This window comes from Cheilinus undulatus, linkage group 7 (genome assembly GCF_018320785.1).
Source record: "Cheilinus undulatus linkage group 7, ASM1832078v1, whole genome shotgun sequence".
Taxonomy (NCBI): Eukaryota; Metazoa; Chordata; class Actinopteri; order Labriformes; family Labridae; genus Cheilinus; species Cheilinus undulatus.
This window is the reverse complement of record NC_054871.1, coordinates 54,251,690-54,265,395: the sequence shown is the minus strand read 5'-3', so window position 1 is coordinate 54,265,395 and position 13,706 is coordinate 54,251,690. Positions and strand designations below refer to the sequence as shown.

General features: G+C 50.0%; 2 protein-coding genes across 7 annotated transcripts in view; both read left to right on the top strand.

Moving 5' to 3' along the window:
- Positions 1 to 10,514, top strand: part of dab1a (DAB adaptor protein 1a) — a 92,731-nt gene extending 82,217 nt beyond the window's left edge. Inside the window, exon 14 of the mRNA XM_041790505.1 lies at positions 8,304 to 10,514. Within this exon, the coding sequence (XP_041646439.1) occupies positions 8,304 to 8,351 (48 nt within the window). The 3' untranslated portion in view covers positions 8,352 to 10,514. The remainder of the gene's footprint in view (positions 1 to 8,303) is intronic.
- Positions 10,515 to 10,745: 231 nt separating this feature from the next.
- Positions 10,746 to 12,680, top strand: LOC121512328 (myosin-11-like). 6 transcript variants are annotated; one of them, XM_041791545.1, is made up of 3 exons: positions 10,746 to 11,251; positions 11,370 to 12,014; positions 12,075 to 12,680. In XM_041791545.1, exons 1-3 carry the CDS (start codon positions 10,871 to 10,873, stop codon positions 12,660 to 12,662), a joined length of 1,614 nt encoding a protein of 537 aa, XP_041647479.1. In that variant the 5' UTR covers positions 10,746 to 10,870; the 3' UTR covers positions 12,663 to 12,680. The 6 variants fall into 6 exon arrangements, with proteins under 6 accessions (XP_041647479.1, XP_041647478.1, XP_041647481.1 ...); XM_041791544.1 differs by having other exon boundaries at positions 12,060 to 12,680; XM_041791547.1 differs by having other exon boundaries at positions 10,746 to 11,101; positions 11,445 to 12,680.
- The last annotated feature ends 1,026 nt before the right edge of the window (positions 12,681 to 13,706 follow it).

The window sequence follows — 13,706 nt, the reverse complement described above, 5'->3', positions numbered from 1 at the left end:
TGCGCTCTCATGGCCCTGCGCCCTCATGACACTGCGCCCTCATGGCCCTGCGCCCTCATCGCCCTGCGCTCTCATGGCCCTGGTCCTGAGTGCTTAGCTGATGGAAGTCAGGGTCAGGATCGTCATATCTGCATGTGTACAGTCTGGTAGAGCAGGAGGAGCATGAATGAAGGTTTGAAAATCCACCAAGAGGAGAAAAGAAGAAGAAGACCACTCTGGTGGTCTCTGCTCCATGAGGACAGTCCATCCTATCTGCTTCCATATCTAGCTCCAGCCTAGAGGAACACATGGACCCGTGCTGCCGTAGTGATGGAGAAGACGTTTGGAGATGTAAAGGACCATATAAGTCACATCTTCAATGTCCAAGTAAGCATCAATCTGGCCCAAGAACACCTCAACCTGCTGTTCTCTGTGGTGGATCTAAGAACATCTGGTGTCTGCTGTTCTCTGTGGTGGATCTAAGAACATCTGGTGTCTGCTGTTCTCTGTGGTGGATCTAAGAACATCTGGTGTCTGCTGTTGTCTGCGGTGGTAAAGGAGCATCATATATAGCTAATACATCCACAACAAGCTCAGTAACTTCTGCAGCACCAACAAAAACCTGTTGTCCGCCATTGTTGTGTTGGTCAGACCTGCACAAGCATTTAAGAGAGCTACGCTATATGTGACGTTAGCGTTTCAAACAGTTTACATCTGTCACAGCTGTTTTAATGGTGGTGATGTGGACATGTCTACTTCCTGTTTACATCTGTCGCAGCTGTTTTAATGGTGGTGATGTGGACACATCTACTTCCTGTCTACAGCTGTCACAGCTGTTTTAATGGTGGTGATGTGGACATGTCTACTTCCTGTTTACATCTGTCGCAGTTGTTTTAATGGTGGTGATGTGGACATGTCCTCTTCCTGTCTACAGCTGTCACAGCTGTTTTAATGGTGGTGATGTGGACACATCTACTTCCTGTCTACAGCTGTCGCAGTTGTTTTAATGACAGTGATGTGGACACGTCTTCTTCCTGTTTTCATCTATCACAGCTTTTTTAATGGCAATGATTTGGACATGTCTACTTCCTGTGTAGAGCTTTCATGGCTGTTTTAATGGTGGTCAAGTGGAAACATCTACTTCCTGTTTAGAGCTACCATGACTGTTCTAATGCTGGTGATGTGGAGACGTCTACTTCCTGTCTACAGCTGTCCCAGCTGTTTTAATGGTGGTGATGTGGACATGTCTACTTCCTGTTTACAGCTGCCACAGCTGTTTAAATGGCGGTGATGTGGACATATTTACTCCCTGTTTACATCTGTTACAGCTGTTTAAAATGGTGGTGATGTGGACACGTCTACTTCCTGTCTACAGCTGTCCCAGCTTAATGGTAGTGATGTGGACATGTCTACTTCCTGTTTACATCTGTCATGGCTGTTTAAATGGTGGTGATGTGGAAAAGTCTACTTCCTGTTTACATCTGTTACAGCTGTTTAAAATGGTGGTGATGTGGACACGTCTTCTTCCTGTCTACAGCTGTCACAGCTGTTTTAATGGTGGTGATGTGGACACATCTACTTCCTGTCTACAGCTGTCGCAGTTGTTTTAATGACAGTGATGTGGACACGTCTTCTTCCTGTTTTCATCTATCACAGCTTTTTTAATGGCAATGATTTGGACATGTCTACTTCCTGTGTAGAGCTTTCTTGGCTGTTTTAATGGTGGTCAAGTGGAAACATCTACTTCCTGTTTAGAGCTACCATGACTGTTCTAATGCTGGTGATGTGGAGACGTCTACTTCCTGTCTACAGCTGTCCCAGCTGTTTTAATGGTGGTGATGTGGACATGTCTACTTCCTGTTTACAGCTGCCACAGCTGTTTAAATGGCGGTGATGTGGACATATTTACTCCCTGTTTACATCTGTTACAGCTGTTTAAAATGGTGGTGATGTGGACACGTCTACTTCCTGTCTACAGCTGTCCCAGCTTAATGGTAGTGATGTGGACATGTCTACTTCCTGTTTACATCTGTCATGGCTGTTTAAATGGTGGTGATGTGGAAAAGTCTACTTCCTGTTTACATCTGTTACAGCTGTTTAAAATGGTGGTGATGTGGACACGTCTTCTTCCTGTCTACATCTGTCACAGCTGTTTTAATGGTGGTGATGTGGACACGTCTTCTTCCTGTTTAAATCTGTTGTAGCTGTTTTAATGGCCTGTGACTTTGACCTTTCTACTTCCTGGCTCACAGAAACATTTCAGAGAGCCGCTCAGATACAGTGTGCTGACATTGATTTCTGGATCACAGATGGACGGAGGAGAGAGGAGACAACGATGCACATGATAGCCCAGAGATATCTCCCCCTCCCCCGTGTCCTCACCCACACGCCTACCTCCTAATGATTGCTGCTGGCGCTCACATGGGGAGAATCTAACGGTTTTGTTTTCATGCGCTAATACCAGGGTGCCAAGATTAATGAGCACCCCTGCATAATTAGCTTTAATTAAAACCTGAGAAGCCTTCGAGTCCTTCCCCGATCCAGGAGGAAGGACGGCTGATTGAGCCCCCCCCCCCGTTGGCCGACGTCTCTCAATGAGAGGAGCGGGCGGCGGCAGGTGGACGGAGGCGTTTCAAAGAGACCGTGCCACTTCTTTTTTTGGAGTCAGACGGATGCATTGGTGCTGGTCTAGCGACTCTGCTCCCAGATGGTGTTTACCCGACCAATCACATCGACTCACAGCATCACACCAACACACAAGCACACCTGTCCAATAACGGCAGCTATTCCCCAGACAAACACACCTGTGATCGATTCCACAGCACCTGGGCTGGAGGCACCGCCAAATGTCTGACCCCCCACAGACAGACCTGTGTTCATGACAGTCTGGCATCATGTCCAGAAACATGTCAGTGGTGGATGTTAGAGGGCCGTAGAGACGATGTTTGTACCATGTGATTAGAGCCACTCGGAAACATTTAAACACACCACAGAATATGTCTGTAAAAACGGACAGAATACCCCTTTATCATCTCTCCTCTGTTGGACGTGTGCCATAGAAGGCACAGCAACAGTTTAGAGCAGGGGTCCTCAACGTTGGGGTTTGGACCCACTTGTGGGTCATAAGACCTTGGGAGGGGGTCTCCAGAAAAAAACAAAGAATATTTTTTTTAATTTCACTGTTGCCACTGTATGCCAACTCTGCCAAATTTAAACCCTTATCACTCATTTAACACATTTTTGCCTCTTAAACTCTTTTCATTTAAAACCTTTCCACCACTTTTTCTGCCTGATTTTACCCACTTCTAAACCAAATCTGCCGACTGTCCCCTCTGTTGACCCATTATTGCCACTGTTAGCGTCTTTTTTTGGCCCATTTTAACCACATCTGATGTGCCCATTTCTGACAATTCCTTCTTATATCTGTCTGAGTTGACCCTTTGTTACAGCACTTTCAGCCACTTTTTAATTCCAGTTTGCTACTATTTACACCCATTTGTCCCATTTTAACTGTTTTCTATTTTGTTGCTTATTTCTTGCCATCTGTATCAAATTTTTGCCATTTTTAACTCATTTAATTATGTTTTTTAAGAAGTGGTTCACATTATTAAGAATGCTATTTACCACACAAACAAATAAACATTAAAAATAAATGAGTTTATGTAATAACAGAGGTGATTATTCAGCTTAGATATAAAATATGGATACCACAGCTTAACTTCACAACAGATCATGGTTTTACTGACCTCCATGGACCCCAGAAAGCTTTCCTCTTTACCCCCCCATGGACGGCCCTCTCCCTCTCTCTCACGCTCCCCTCTGTCTCTCTCCCTACCTCTCTCTCTCCGTCACCCCTGTCTCTCTCCCTCGCCCCTCTCTCTCTGTCTCTCTCTCTCTCCCTCTCCCCTCTCTCTCTCTCTCCCTCGCCCATCTCTCTCTCTCCTTCTCCTGTCTCTCTCCCTCGTCCCTTTCTCTCCCTCGCCCCTCTTTTCTCTCCCTCACCCCTGTCTCTCCCCCTCGCCCCTCTCTCTCTCTCTCTCTCTCTCTCTCCCTCGCCCCTCTCTCTCTCTCTCTCTCTCCCTCTCCCCTCTCTCTCTCTCCCTCTCTCTCCCTCTCCCCTCTGTCTCTCTCCCTCCCTCTCCCCTCTGTCTCTCTCCCTCCCTCTCCCCTCTATCTCCCTCACCCCTCTCTCTCTCTCTCTCTCTCTCTCTCCCTCCTCGCCCATCTCTCCCTCTCCTCTCCTGTCTTTCTCCTCATCCCTTTCTCTCCTCGCCCCTCTTTTCTCTGCCTCTCCTTCTCTATCTCCCTCACCCCTCTCTCGACCTCGACCTCGTCCCTCCCTCCCTCTCCCCTCTATCTTTCCCCTCTCTCTCCCTCCCCTCTGTCTCTCTCTCTCCCTCACCCCTGTCTCTCCCCCTCGCCCCTCTCTCTCTCTCTCCCTCTCTCCCCTCCCTCTCTCTCTCCCTCTCCCCTCTGTCTCTCTCCCTCCCTCTCCCTCTCTCTCTCCCTCACCCCTGTCTCTCTCCCTCGCCCCTCTCTCTGTCTCTCTCTTTCTCTCTCTCTCTCTCTCTCTCTCTCTCCCTCTCCCACTCCTGTCTCTCTCCCTCGACCCTCTTTTTCTCTGCCTCTCCCCTCTCTCTCTCTCTCTCCTCGCCCCTCTCTTTCTTTCTCTCCTCTCCCCCTCTCTCTCTTTCTCCCTCTCCCCTCTCTCTCTCCTCTCTCCCCCTCTCCCCTCTCCCCTCTGTCTCTCTCTCCCTCACCCCGGTCTCTCTCCCTCACCCCTGTCTCTACCCTCGCCTCTCTCTCTCTCTCTCTCCTCGCCTCTCTCTCTCTCTCTCCCTCTCCCCTCTCTCTTTCTCTCTCCCCTCTCTCTCTCCCTCTCCTCTCCCCTCTGTCTCTCTCTCTCTCACCCCGTCTCTCTCCCTCACCCCTCTCTCTCTCTCTCTCACCCATCTCTCTCTCTCCCTCTCCTGTCTTTCTCCCTCGTCCCTTTCTCTCCCTCGCCTCTCTTTTTCTCTGCCTCTCCCTTCTCTCTCTCCCTCACTCCTCTCTCTCTCTCTCTCCCTCGTCCCTCCCTCCCTCTCCCCTCTCTCTCTCCCCCTCTCTCCACCCTCCCCTGTCTCTCTCTCCCTCTCCCCTCTGTCTCTCTTCCTCCCTCTCCCCTCTCTCTCTCTCCCTCTCATTTTTTCTCTCTCTCTCCCTCGCCCATCTCTCTCTCTCCCTCTCGCTCTCCTGTCTCTCTCCCTCATTCCTTTCTCTCCCTCGACCCTCTTTTTCTCTGCCTCTCCCTTCTCTCTCTCCCTCATCCCTCTCTCTCTCTCTCCCTCGTCCGTCCCTCCCTCTCCCCCTCTCTCTCCCCCTCTCTCTCTTCCCCCCTCTGTCTCTCTCCCTCCCTCCCTCTCCCCTCTCTCTCTCCTCACCCCTGTTTCTCCCCCTTGCCCCTCTCTCTCTCTCTCTCTCTCCCTCTCCCCTCTCTCTTTCTCTCCCCTGTCTCTCTCCCTCACCCCTGTCTCTCACCTTCACCCCTCTCTCTCTCTCTTTCCCTGGCTTATCTCTCCCGCTCCCTCTCCTGTCTCTCTCCCTTGTTCCTTTCTCTCCCTCGCCCCTCTTTTTCTCTGCCTCTCCCTTCTCTCTCTCCCCCCCTCTGTCTCTCTCCCTCCCTCTCCCCTCTCTCTCTCCCTCACCCCTGTCTCTCTCCCTCGCCCCTCTCTCTCTGTCTCTCTCTTTCTCTCTCTCCCTCTCTCTCTCTCTCTCTCCCTCTCCCACTCCTGTCTCTCTCCCTCAACCCTCTTTGTCTCTGCCTCTCCCGGCTCACTCTCCCTCACCCCGCTCTCTCTCTCTCTCTCTCGTCCCTCCCTCCCTCTCCCCTCTCTCACCCTCTCCCCTCTGTCTCTCTCTCTCCCACTCCCCTCTCTCTCTCCCTCCCCCCTGTCCCGCCCCCTCGCCCCTCTCTCACTCTCTCTCTCCCTCGCCCCTCTCTCTCTCTCTCTCTCCCTTGCCCCTCTCTCTTTCTCTCTCCCTCTCTCTCCCTCTCCCCTCTGTCCCTCTCCCTCCCTCTCCCCTCTCTCTCTCCCTCACCCCTGTCTCTCTCCTTCACCCCTCTCTCTCTCTCTTTCTCTCGCTTATCTCTCTCCCTCCCTCTCCTGTCTCTCTCCCTCATCCCTTTCTCTCCTCTTGCCTCTCTGTCCCTCTCTCTCTCTTTCTCTGCCTTTCCCCTCTCTCTCCCCCTCACCCCTCTCTCTCTCCCTCTCCCTCGTCCCTCTCTCTCCCTCTCTCCCTCTCCTCTCTCTGTCTCCCTTGCCCCTCTCTCTCTCTCTTTCTCCCCTATCTCTCTCCCTCATCCTTCTCTCTCCCTCGCCCCCCCCTCTCTCTCTCTCTCACTGTTGTGCTGTTTGGCTGATGCAGGCTGACAGGCGAAGGGCGGTGGCGGTGCAGCAGTGTCTGAGCTGTCCCAGCCTTTTTGTCCCCTCTTATTCTGCTCCTTTCTCTGCTGCTCTGCAGTTCCAGCTCTGACCAGCAGAGGGCAGCAGCGTCTAACCCTGCTCAGTATTCTACACTTTTCATGTCAAAACTCCAGAGTTTCTCTGCTCTCTGAGGAAAATATTTTCAGCCCCTGTTGGGTGATGACTGAACTCTAGGATGGTGTAGAAACCATGGTAACCAACCATGTCAGAAACATTGATTTATGCAGAATAACCCCCTAATGACTGATAGGTCAGGTTAACAGGTGTTAATGAGGCTGTTTGACATAAACACCTACCGCTTCAATAGACCCAACGCAGGCTCAGAATTAAACTGCAGACAAAGCAGAACTTTATTCAGGATATTCTCATTTTTAAGATGTGCATTTAGATAAAAAGTGGATCAGATCTTCATGGTTGACAAGCAGAGAGCTTTAACGAGGAAAAAAGTCTAAATGATGAGAATCAGGTAAAAATCTGTTGACAGATGGATGTCAGAGACTGGAAACCTGTCTGACCACACACAAACCAGTCTAAAGATCAGGGAGAGGGGACGGCCTCTGAGGAGGAATGATGGCGTGCTGCTGCCATCTGGTGGTCATATTAGATCATGACAACCATCCACTCATTTCCTGTTCTGTAGAAAGATCACATTCAGAAGCTCTGCTGTTTTTTTAACGCAGGGATATTTTTATTCATTTTAGGATCAAATAATGTAAAAATCACCGTCTTTAGATCCAACATGGACATGCTCATCCTGTCTCAGACCGCTATCATCTCAGACCGCCTTCATCCCAGACCGCCCTCATCTCAAACCGCCGTCGTCTCAGACCGCCATTGTCTGAGCAACAGTAGACATCTGAGCCCCAGTAACACGCTGTCCCCCTCAGTATCCAGCTCTTTATCGTGTCTGTTTTTGCTCTTTACACCGAATACTTTAACTCTTTGACTCCAGGACCAGTTTCAAAGTTAGGACCCAGGCCCAAAGCAGACCCTGACCCAAAGCCTGCTTCATTTTATCATTGGGGATGCCGCGCTGGTCTCCAGATTGTCTTGTTCTCAGACACAGATGGCGCTGGAGTATGGGGTACTCATCAGTGAGTAGAGTCTCAAAGCCGACCCTGATGGTCTCCTGTCTTTCCTTAGACCCCCTATCCTCTCAGCTCAGATCCCTCTGCTCCTCTGTGTGGAAGTTTGAATAGAATACTGAACAACAGCAGCAGGATGGACTCTGGCGTCCACACTGAGCAGGACCTCATGCTGGCCTCGTGTCTTCTTCCTTTCCTCTTGGTGGATCCAATCAGCAGCATAGCTCCCCCTGCTGGATCAGACTGAGTACAGAAGTGAGACAACAGTCCCTGTGTGCAGAACTAGGACCCCACTTTTTTGGCAACGGCACCACCCAGTGATGTGGAAGAGTACTGCAGTTAAACAAGCAGAGTTAGTGCTGGGTAATCCATAACTAGCTCCTAAAATAAAGATGACATCATGTTTGAAAGGTTGGAGAGGCATGACACGTTGGGGTTACTCCAGGTTATCTGAATCTGAACGCCCTTAGTGAGATGTGAGAGGGTCCTAAAAGGAGGGGGAAGATGAAAATGATGAAGGGTTAAAGTGGTGCCATGGTTTCTGCTGGTTAAACCACATACTGGGCTCTATCTGAACTGTAACGGCTCTGCCCTCTAACTCTCCATTTATATGAAACAGAAGTCCTGATGGGATCAGGATCAGACTAGTCCAGGCTTGTCAATCTGTCAGTTGAGGAGTGAATCATGAGTCTGATCCTCCCTGTAGTTGTGTAACCTCTCAGGATTAGCAGGAGTCTGATTTTAACGTGTCTTTCTGTCTCTGTGTCCTTCACAGAAGGGGAAGGACCCGCTGTATGCCCAGATCAACAAGGGGAAGAAATGAAGAGATGCTCAGCTGACCAGGACCAGGACCAGGACCCAGACCCTGAGGACAGCCTGACTGCGTCCCTCCTCCTCTGTTCGATCCAGGAGTGAGACCAGGCCCTGATCCGGTCCCCTCTGCCGTCTCCTCCTCTCTTCCCCCTCTCCTGTGGTGACTCACCCCGGCCTTACAGACTCCTCCCCAGCCTCCCGCCTTCCTCAGTACCTCCTTCCTCCTCCTCCCTCTGCCTCCTGCGTCCGGTCTGAGACTGTGCTGCTGAGGAGGGACTGAATCAAGCAGTGCCTCTCTCTCTCTCTCACTTTAACAGGAAATCATGTTTGTTTTTTTAACGGACTGAATCTGCAGCCGGGAGATCCCCCGGACTCCAGCGGGCCTATCAGGGACGGCCCCTGACCGGGATCGCTGGCGTTGTGTCCTCATTGGTTGTGAGTGTCTGCTGGATCACTATGCAGAAACAGACTCTCTGGGAGCTACTCACCCTCACCTCTCTGACCCCGTTTACACCTGACACTAGCATCCATACCGGGCGCTCAGAGACCAGCCGGTTCACCTCAGTGGATCCGGATCAGTGTGGTAGACCACCTGTGATCAGAACCACAACTCTATTTAAGTCAGTCGACCCCCCCATCAGAGAGATCGGGTCTTTATTTGGCTCAGCTCAGCAGCCGGGCCGGCCTTTAGGCTCTCCATTTAGACTTTAAATCCAGAAACATGGAAAAATGGAAAGTGGATCTGAAACAAGAGTCTGCTCTTAGAACCAGGAACATGACACAGCTCCCTCACAGCCGGTGGTCTTTAGCTGAGATTTATTGTTAGAACACAGATACTCCAACAGTCTGCCCCTCCTGCTGACGTGGGACTGGTGAGGAGCGAGGGAACCCCTTACTCCTGTTACCAAGGCCGGTAGATACAAGAGGGTTTCTGACCCATAATCCAGTTTTTCACCAGTTCTCCACCATGCAAGCATTAGCGCTGCTTCCTGCTGAAAGTCACAGGAATATTCCTGCAATAGTTTTAGACTCCACAGTTTGGTATTTTTGCACTTACCCTAAACTCAGGCTATGTTTACCTTTTTAGATTGCAGCAAGACATCAGAACAAACACACCTTCAGCAGACAGAAGAGATTCTGAGTCACACAGCCACATGTGACCCGCCTCGGACTCAGGGAGGATTCTGGTCAGAGCGTGCAGGTCTGCTCAGTTTTACTCCTAAAGTCAGAGGGAACGAGCAGAACAAAGGAGTTGATTTCTGCTGTTTCCTCTGTCAGGTTAGTCAGCTTTTATCGACCCACCCCAGTGGAAGAAAAGTCCCATAGACACAGCGGACTGAGCTGACACACACCCTCTCTCTGCAGTCAGCGTGAGGAAGACTGTTGGTAAATCTGTGATCCAGCACTGACAGAGGAGGTATGCTGAATTATTCTGGAACCTCAGCCAACAGCTAAGAGGCTAGTGGTTCCTCTTTAACAGCTTTTCTCCCTCATGCTCCTCTTTGAGTGCTGAGTGGATCTGAGAGGACTCTTTAGTTTAAGGAGTGAGGCTGGACAGAAATGATGTTTTGGCTGTAGTTTGGACAAAGATGAGCTCTGGTTGGTCAGTACTGGTAAACAGTAAACCTGGTATCTGATTTCCCAGTATGGACGTTCATATCAAGTGTAAACAGGGTCAACACGCTCACGAGTAATTTGCCAAACGTCTGTCCTCGTAGACGGCGGCGGAGGACAGACCTGCAGAGGGACGAGATTCTGTGATTGAACTGTTCATTCTCTATAGCTTTTGTACAATACTGAAGAAAATGAACAAATTGAAAATGGGATTTTTATTTTATAAGTCAATCAAGCCGCGGGGGTCAGCTCTATAGGAGTCTACATGGCTTTAAGGCATCCATCGTCTGTCTGCCAGTCTCATTTTGTAAATACTGAAATGACCCACACCGCCATCCTTTCCCACTGACCCACATCTGCGCCATAAAACAGGAAGCTTCAATATGCAAACTCCACCATAACCCGAGCAATACACACATTTGTTTTATTCTCATACGTTCTCTTCCTGCTGACGCACAGCGATCACTTCCTGCTGATGCACAGAGATCACTTCCTGCTGACGCACAGCGATCACTTCCTGCTGACGCACAGAGATCACTTCCTGTTGACGCACAGCGATCACTTCCTGCTGATGCACAACGATCTCTTCTCCGGATGATGGAGGTCGTGATGGGAGTGGTTTACTAAAGTCAGGCTGTATGAGGCTCCTTTGAATACTCCACATGAATATAACATACAAGACAGCTGGAGACAGAGGTCAGAGTGACAGAGGTCAGAGAGATGGAGGTCAGAGAGATGGAGGTCAGAGTGACGGAGGTCAGAGAGATGGAGGTCAGAGTGACGGAGGTCAGAGAGATGGAGGTCAGAGTGACGGAGGTCAGAGTGACGGAGGTCAGAGAGATGGAGGTCAGAGTGACGGAGGTCAGAGTGACAGAGGTCAGAGAGATGGAGGTCACAGAGATGAAGGTCTGAGTGATGAAGGTCAGTGAGATGGAGGTCAGAGTGATGGAGGTCAGTGAGATGGAGGTCAGAGGGATGGAGGTCAGTGAGATGGAGGTCAGAGTGATGAAGGTCAGTGAGATGGAGGTCAGAGTGGTGGAGGTCAGTGAGATGGAGGTCAGTGAGATGGAGGTCAGAGTGATGGAGGTCAGAGTGACGAAGGTCAGTGAGATGGAGGTCAGAGTGGTGGAGGTCAGTGAGATGGAGGTCAGAGTGATGGAGGTCAGAGTGACGAAGGTCAGTGAGATGGAGGTCAGAGAGATGGAGGTCAGAGTGATGGAGGTCAGAGTGACGAAGGTCAGTGAGATGGAGGTCAGAGTGATGGAGGTCAGAGTGACGAAGGTCAGTGAGATGGAGGTCAGAGAGATGGAGGTCAGAGTGATGGAGGTCAGAGTGACGAAGGTCAGTGAGATGGAGGTCAGAGTGATGGAGGTCAGTGACGAAGGTCAGTGAGATGGAGGTCAGTGAGATGGAGGTCAGAGTGATGGAGGTCAGAGTGACGAAGGTCAGTGAGATGGAGGTCAGTGAGATGGAGGTCAGAGTGATGGAGGTCAGAGTGACGAAGGTCAGTGAGATGGAGGTCAGTGAGATGGAGGTCAGAGTGGTGGAGGTCAGTGAGATGGAGGTCAGAGTGATGGAGGTCAGAGTGATGGAGGTCAGAGAGATGGAGGTCAGAGTGATGGAGGTCAGAGTGACGAAGGTCAGTGAGATGGAGGTCAGAGTGATGGAGGTCAGAGTGATGGAGGTCAGTGAGATGGAGGTCAGAGTGGTGGAGGTCAGTGAGATGGAGGTCAGAGTGATGGAGGTCAGAGTGATGAAGGTCAGTGAGATGGAGGTCAGAGTGGTGGAGGTCAGTGAGATGGAGGTCAGTGAGATGGAGGTCAGAGTGATGGAGGTCAGAGTGACGAAGGTCAGTGAGATGGAGGTCAGAGTGGTGGAGGTCAGTGAGATGGAGGTCAGTGAGATGGAGGTCAGAGTGATGGAGGTCAGAGTGACGAAGGTCAGTGAGATGGAGGTCAGAGAGATGGAGGTCAGAGTGATGGAGGTCAGAGTGACGAAGGTCAGTGAGATGGAGGTCAGAGTGATGGAGGTCAGAGTGACGAAGGTCAGTGAGATGGAGGTCAGAGAGATGGAGGTCAGAGTGATGGAGGTCAGAGTGACGAAGGTCAGTGAGATGGAGGTCAGAGTGATGGAGGTCAGAGTGACGAAGGTCAGTGAGATGGAGGTCAGTGAGATGGAGGTCAGAGTGATGGAGGTCAGAGTGACGAAGGTCAGTGAGATGGAGGTCAGTGAGATGGAGGTCAGAGTGATGGAGGTCAGTGAGATGGAGGTCAGAGTGGTGGAGGTCAGTGAGATGGAGGTCAGAGTGATGGAGGTCAGAGTGATGGAGGTCAGTGAGATGGAGGTCAGAGTGGTGGAGGTCAGTGAGATGGAGGTCAGAGTGGTGGAGGTCAGTGAGATGGAGGTCAGAGTGGTGGAGGTCAGTGAGATGGAGGTCAGAGTGATGGAGGTCAGTGAGATGGAGGTCAGTGAGATGGAGGTCAGAGTGGTGGAGGTCAGTGAGATGGAGGTCAGAGTGGTGGAGGTCAGTGAGATGGAGGTCAGAGTGATGGAGGTCAGAGTGATGGAGGTCAGTGAGATGGAGGTCAGTGAGATGGAGGTCAGAGTGATGGAGGTCAGAGAAATGGAGGTCAGAGTGATGAAGGTCAGAGTGATGGAGGTCAGAGTGATGGAGGTCATGCTAACACTGATGCTAACACTGATATAAACACATAGATGCTAACACTGATGCTAACACCAATGAAAACTCATAGACGCTAACACTGATGCTAACACTGATGCCAACACTAATGTACACTCATGCTAACACTGATGCTAACACTGACACCAACACTGATGCTGAGACTGATGTACACTCATAAATGCTAACACTGATGCTAACACTGATGCTAACACTGATGCTAATACTAATGTACATTCATAGACAATAACACTATTACTAACACTGATGTTAACACTGATGCTAACACTGATGCTAACACTAATGTACACTCAGAGAAGCCAACACTGATGCTAACATTGATGTCAAAACCCATAGATGCTAACACTGATGCTAACACTGATGCTAATACTAATGTACATTCATAGACAATAACACTATTACTAACACTGATGTTAACACTGATGCTAACACTGATGCTAACACTAATGTACACTCAGAGACGCCAACACTGATGCTAACACTGATGCTAACACTGATGTCAAAACCCATAGACGCTAACACTGATGCTAACACTGATGCTAGCACTGATGCTAGCACTGATGCTAGCACTGATATAGACAGGCCCTTATATTAGCAGGCCCTCTGACACCCTTCTTCTCCTTACAGCAGAGTTCTAAGGAGGATCCGGTCTCTAAAGATGACAGCTCTTCAGTTTAGTAGCAATCTAGACTCACACAGACCAGATTCATGTCACATAGACCAGATTCATGTCACACAGACCAGATTCATGTCACATAGACCAGATTCATGTCACACAGACCAGATTCATGTCACATAGACCAGATTCATGTCACACAGACCAGATTTATGTCACATAGACCGGATTCATGTCACACAGACCAGATTCATGTCACACAGACCAGATTCATGTCACATAGACCAGATTCATGTCACACAGACCAGATTCATGTCACATAGACCAGATTTATGTCACATAGACCAGATTCATGTCACACAGACCAGATTCATGTCACATAGACCAGATTCATGTCACACAGACCAGATTTATGTCACATAGACCAGATTCAT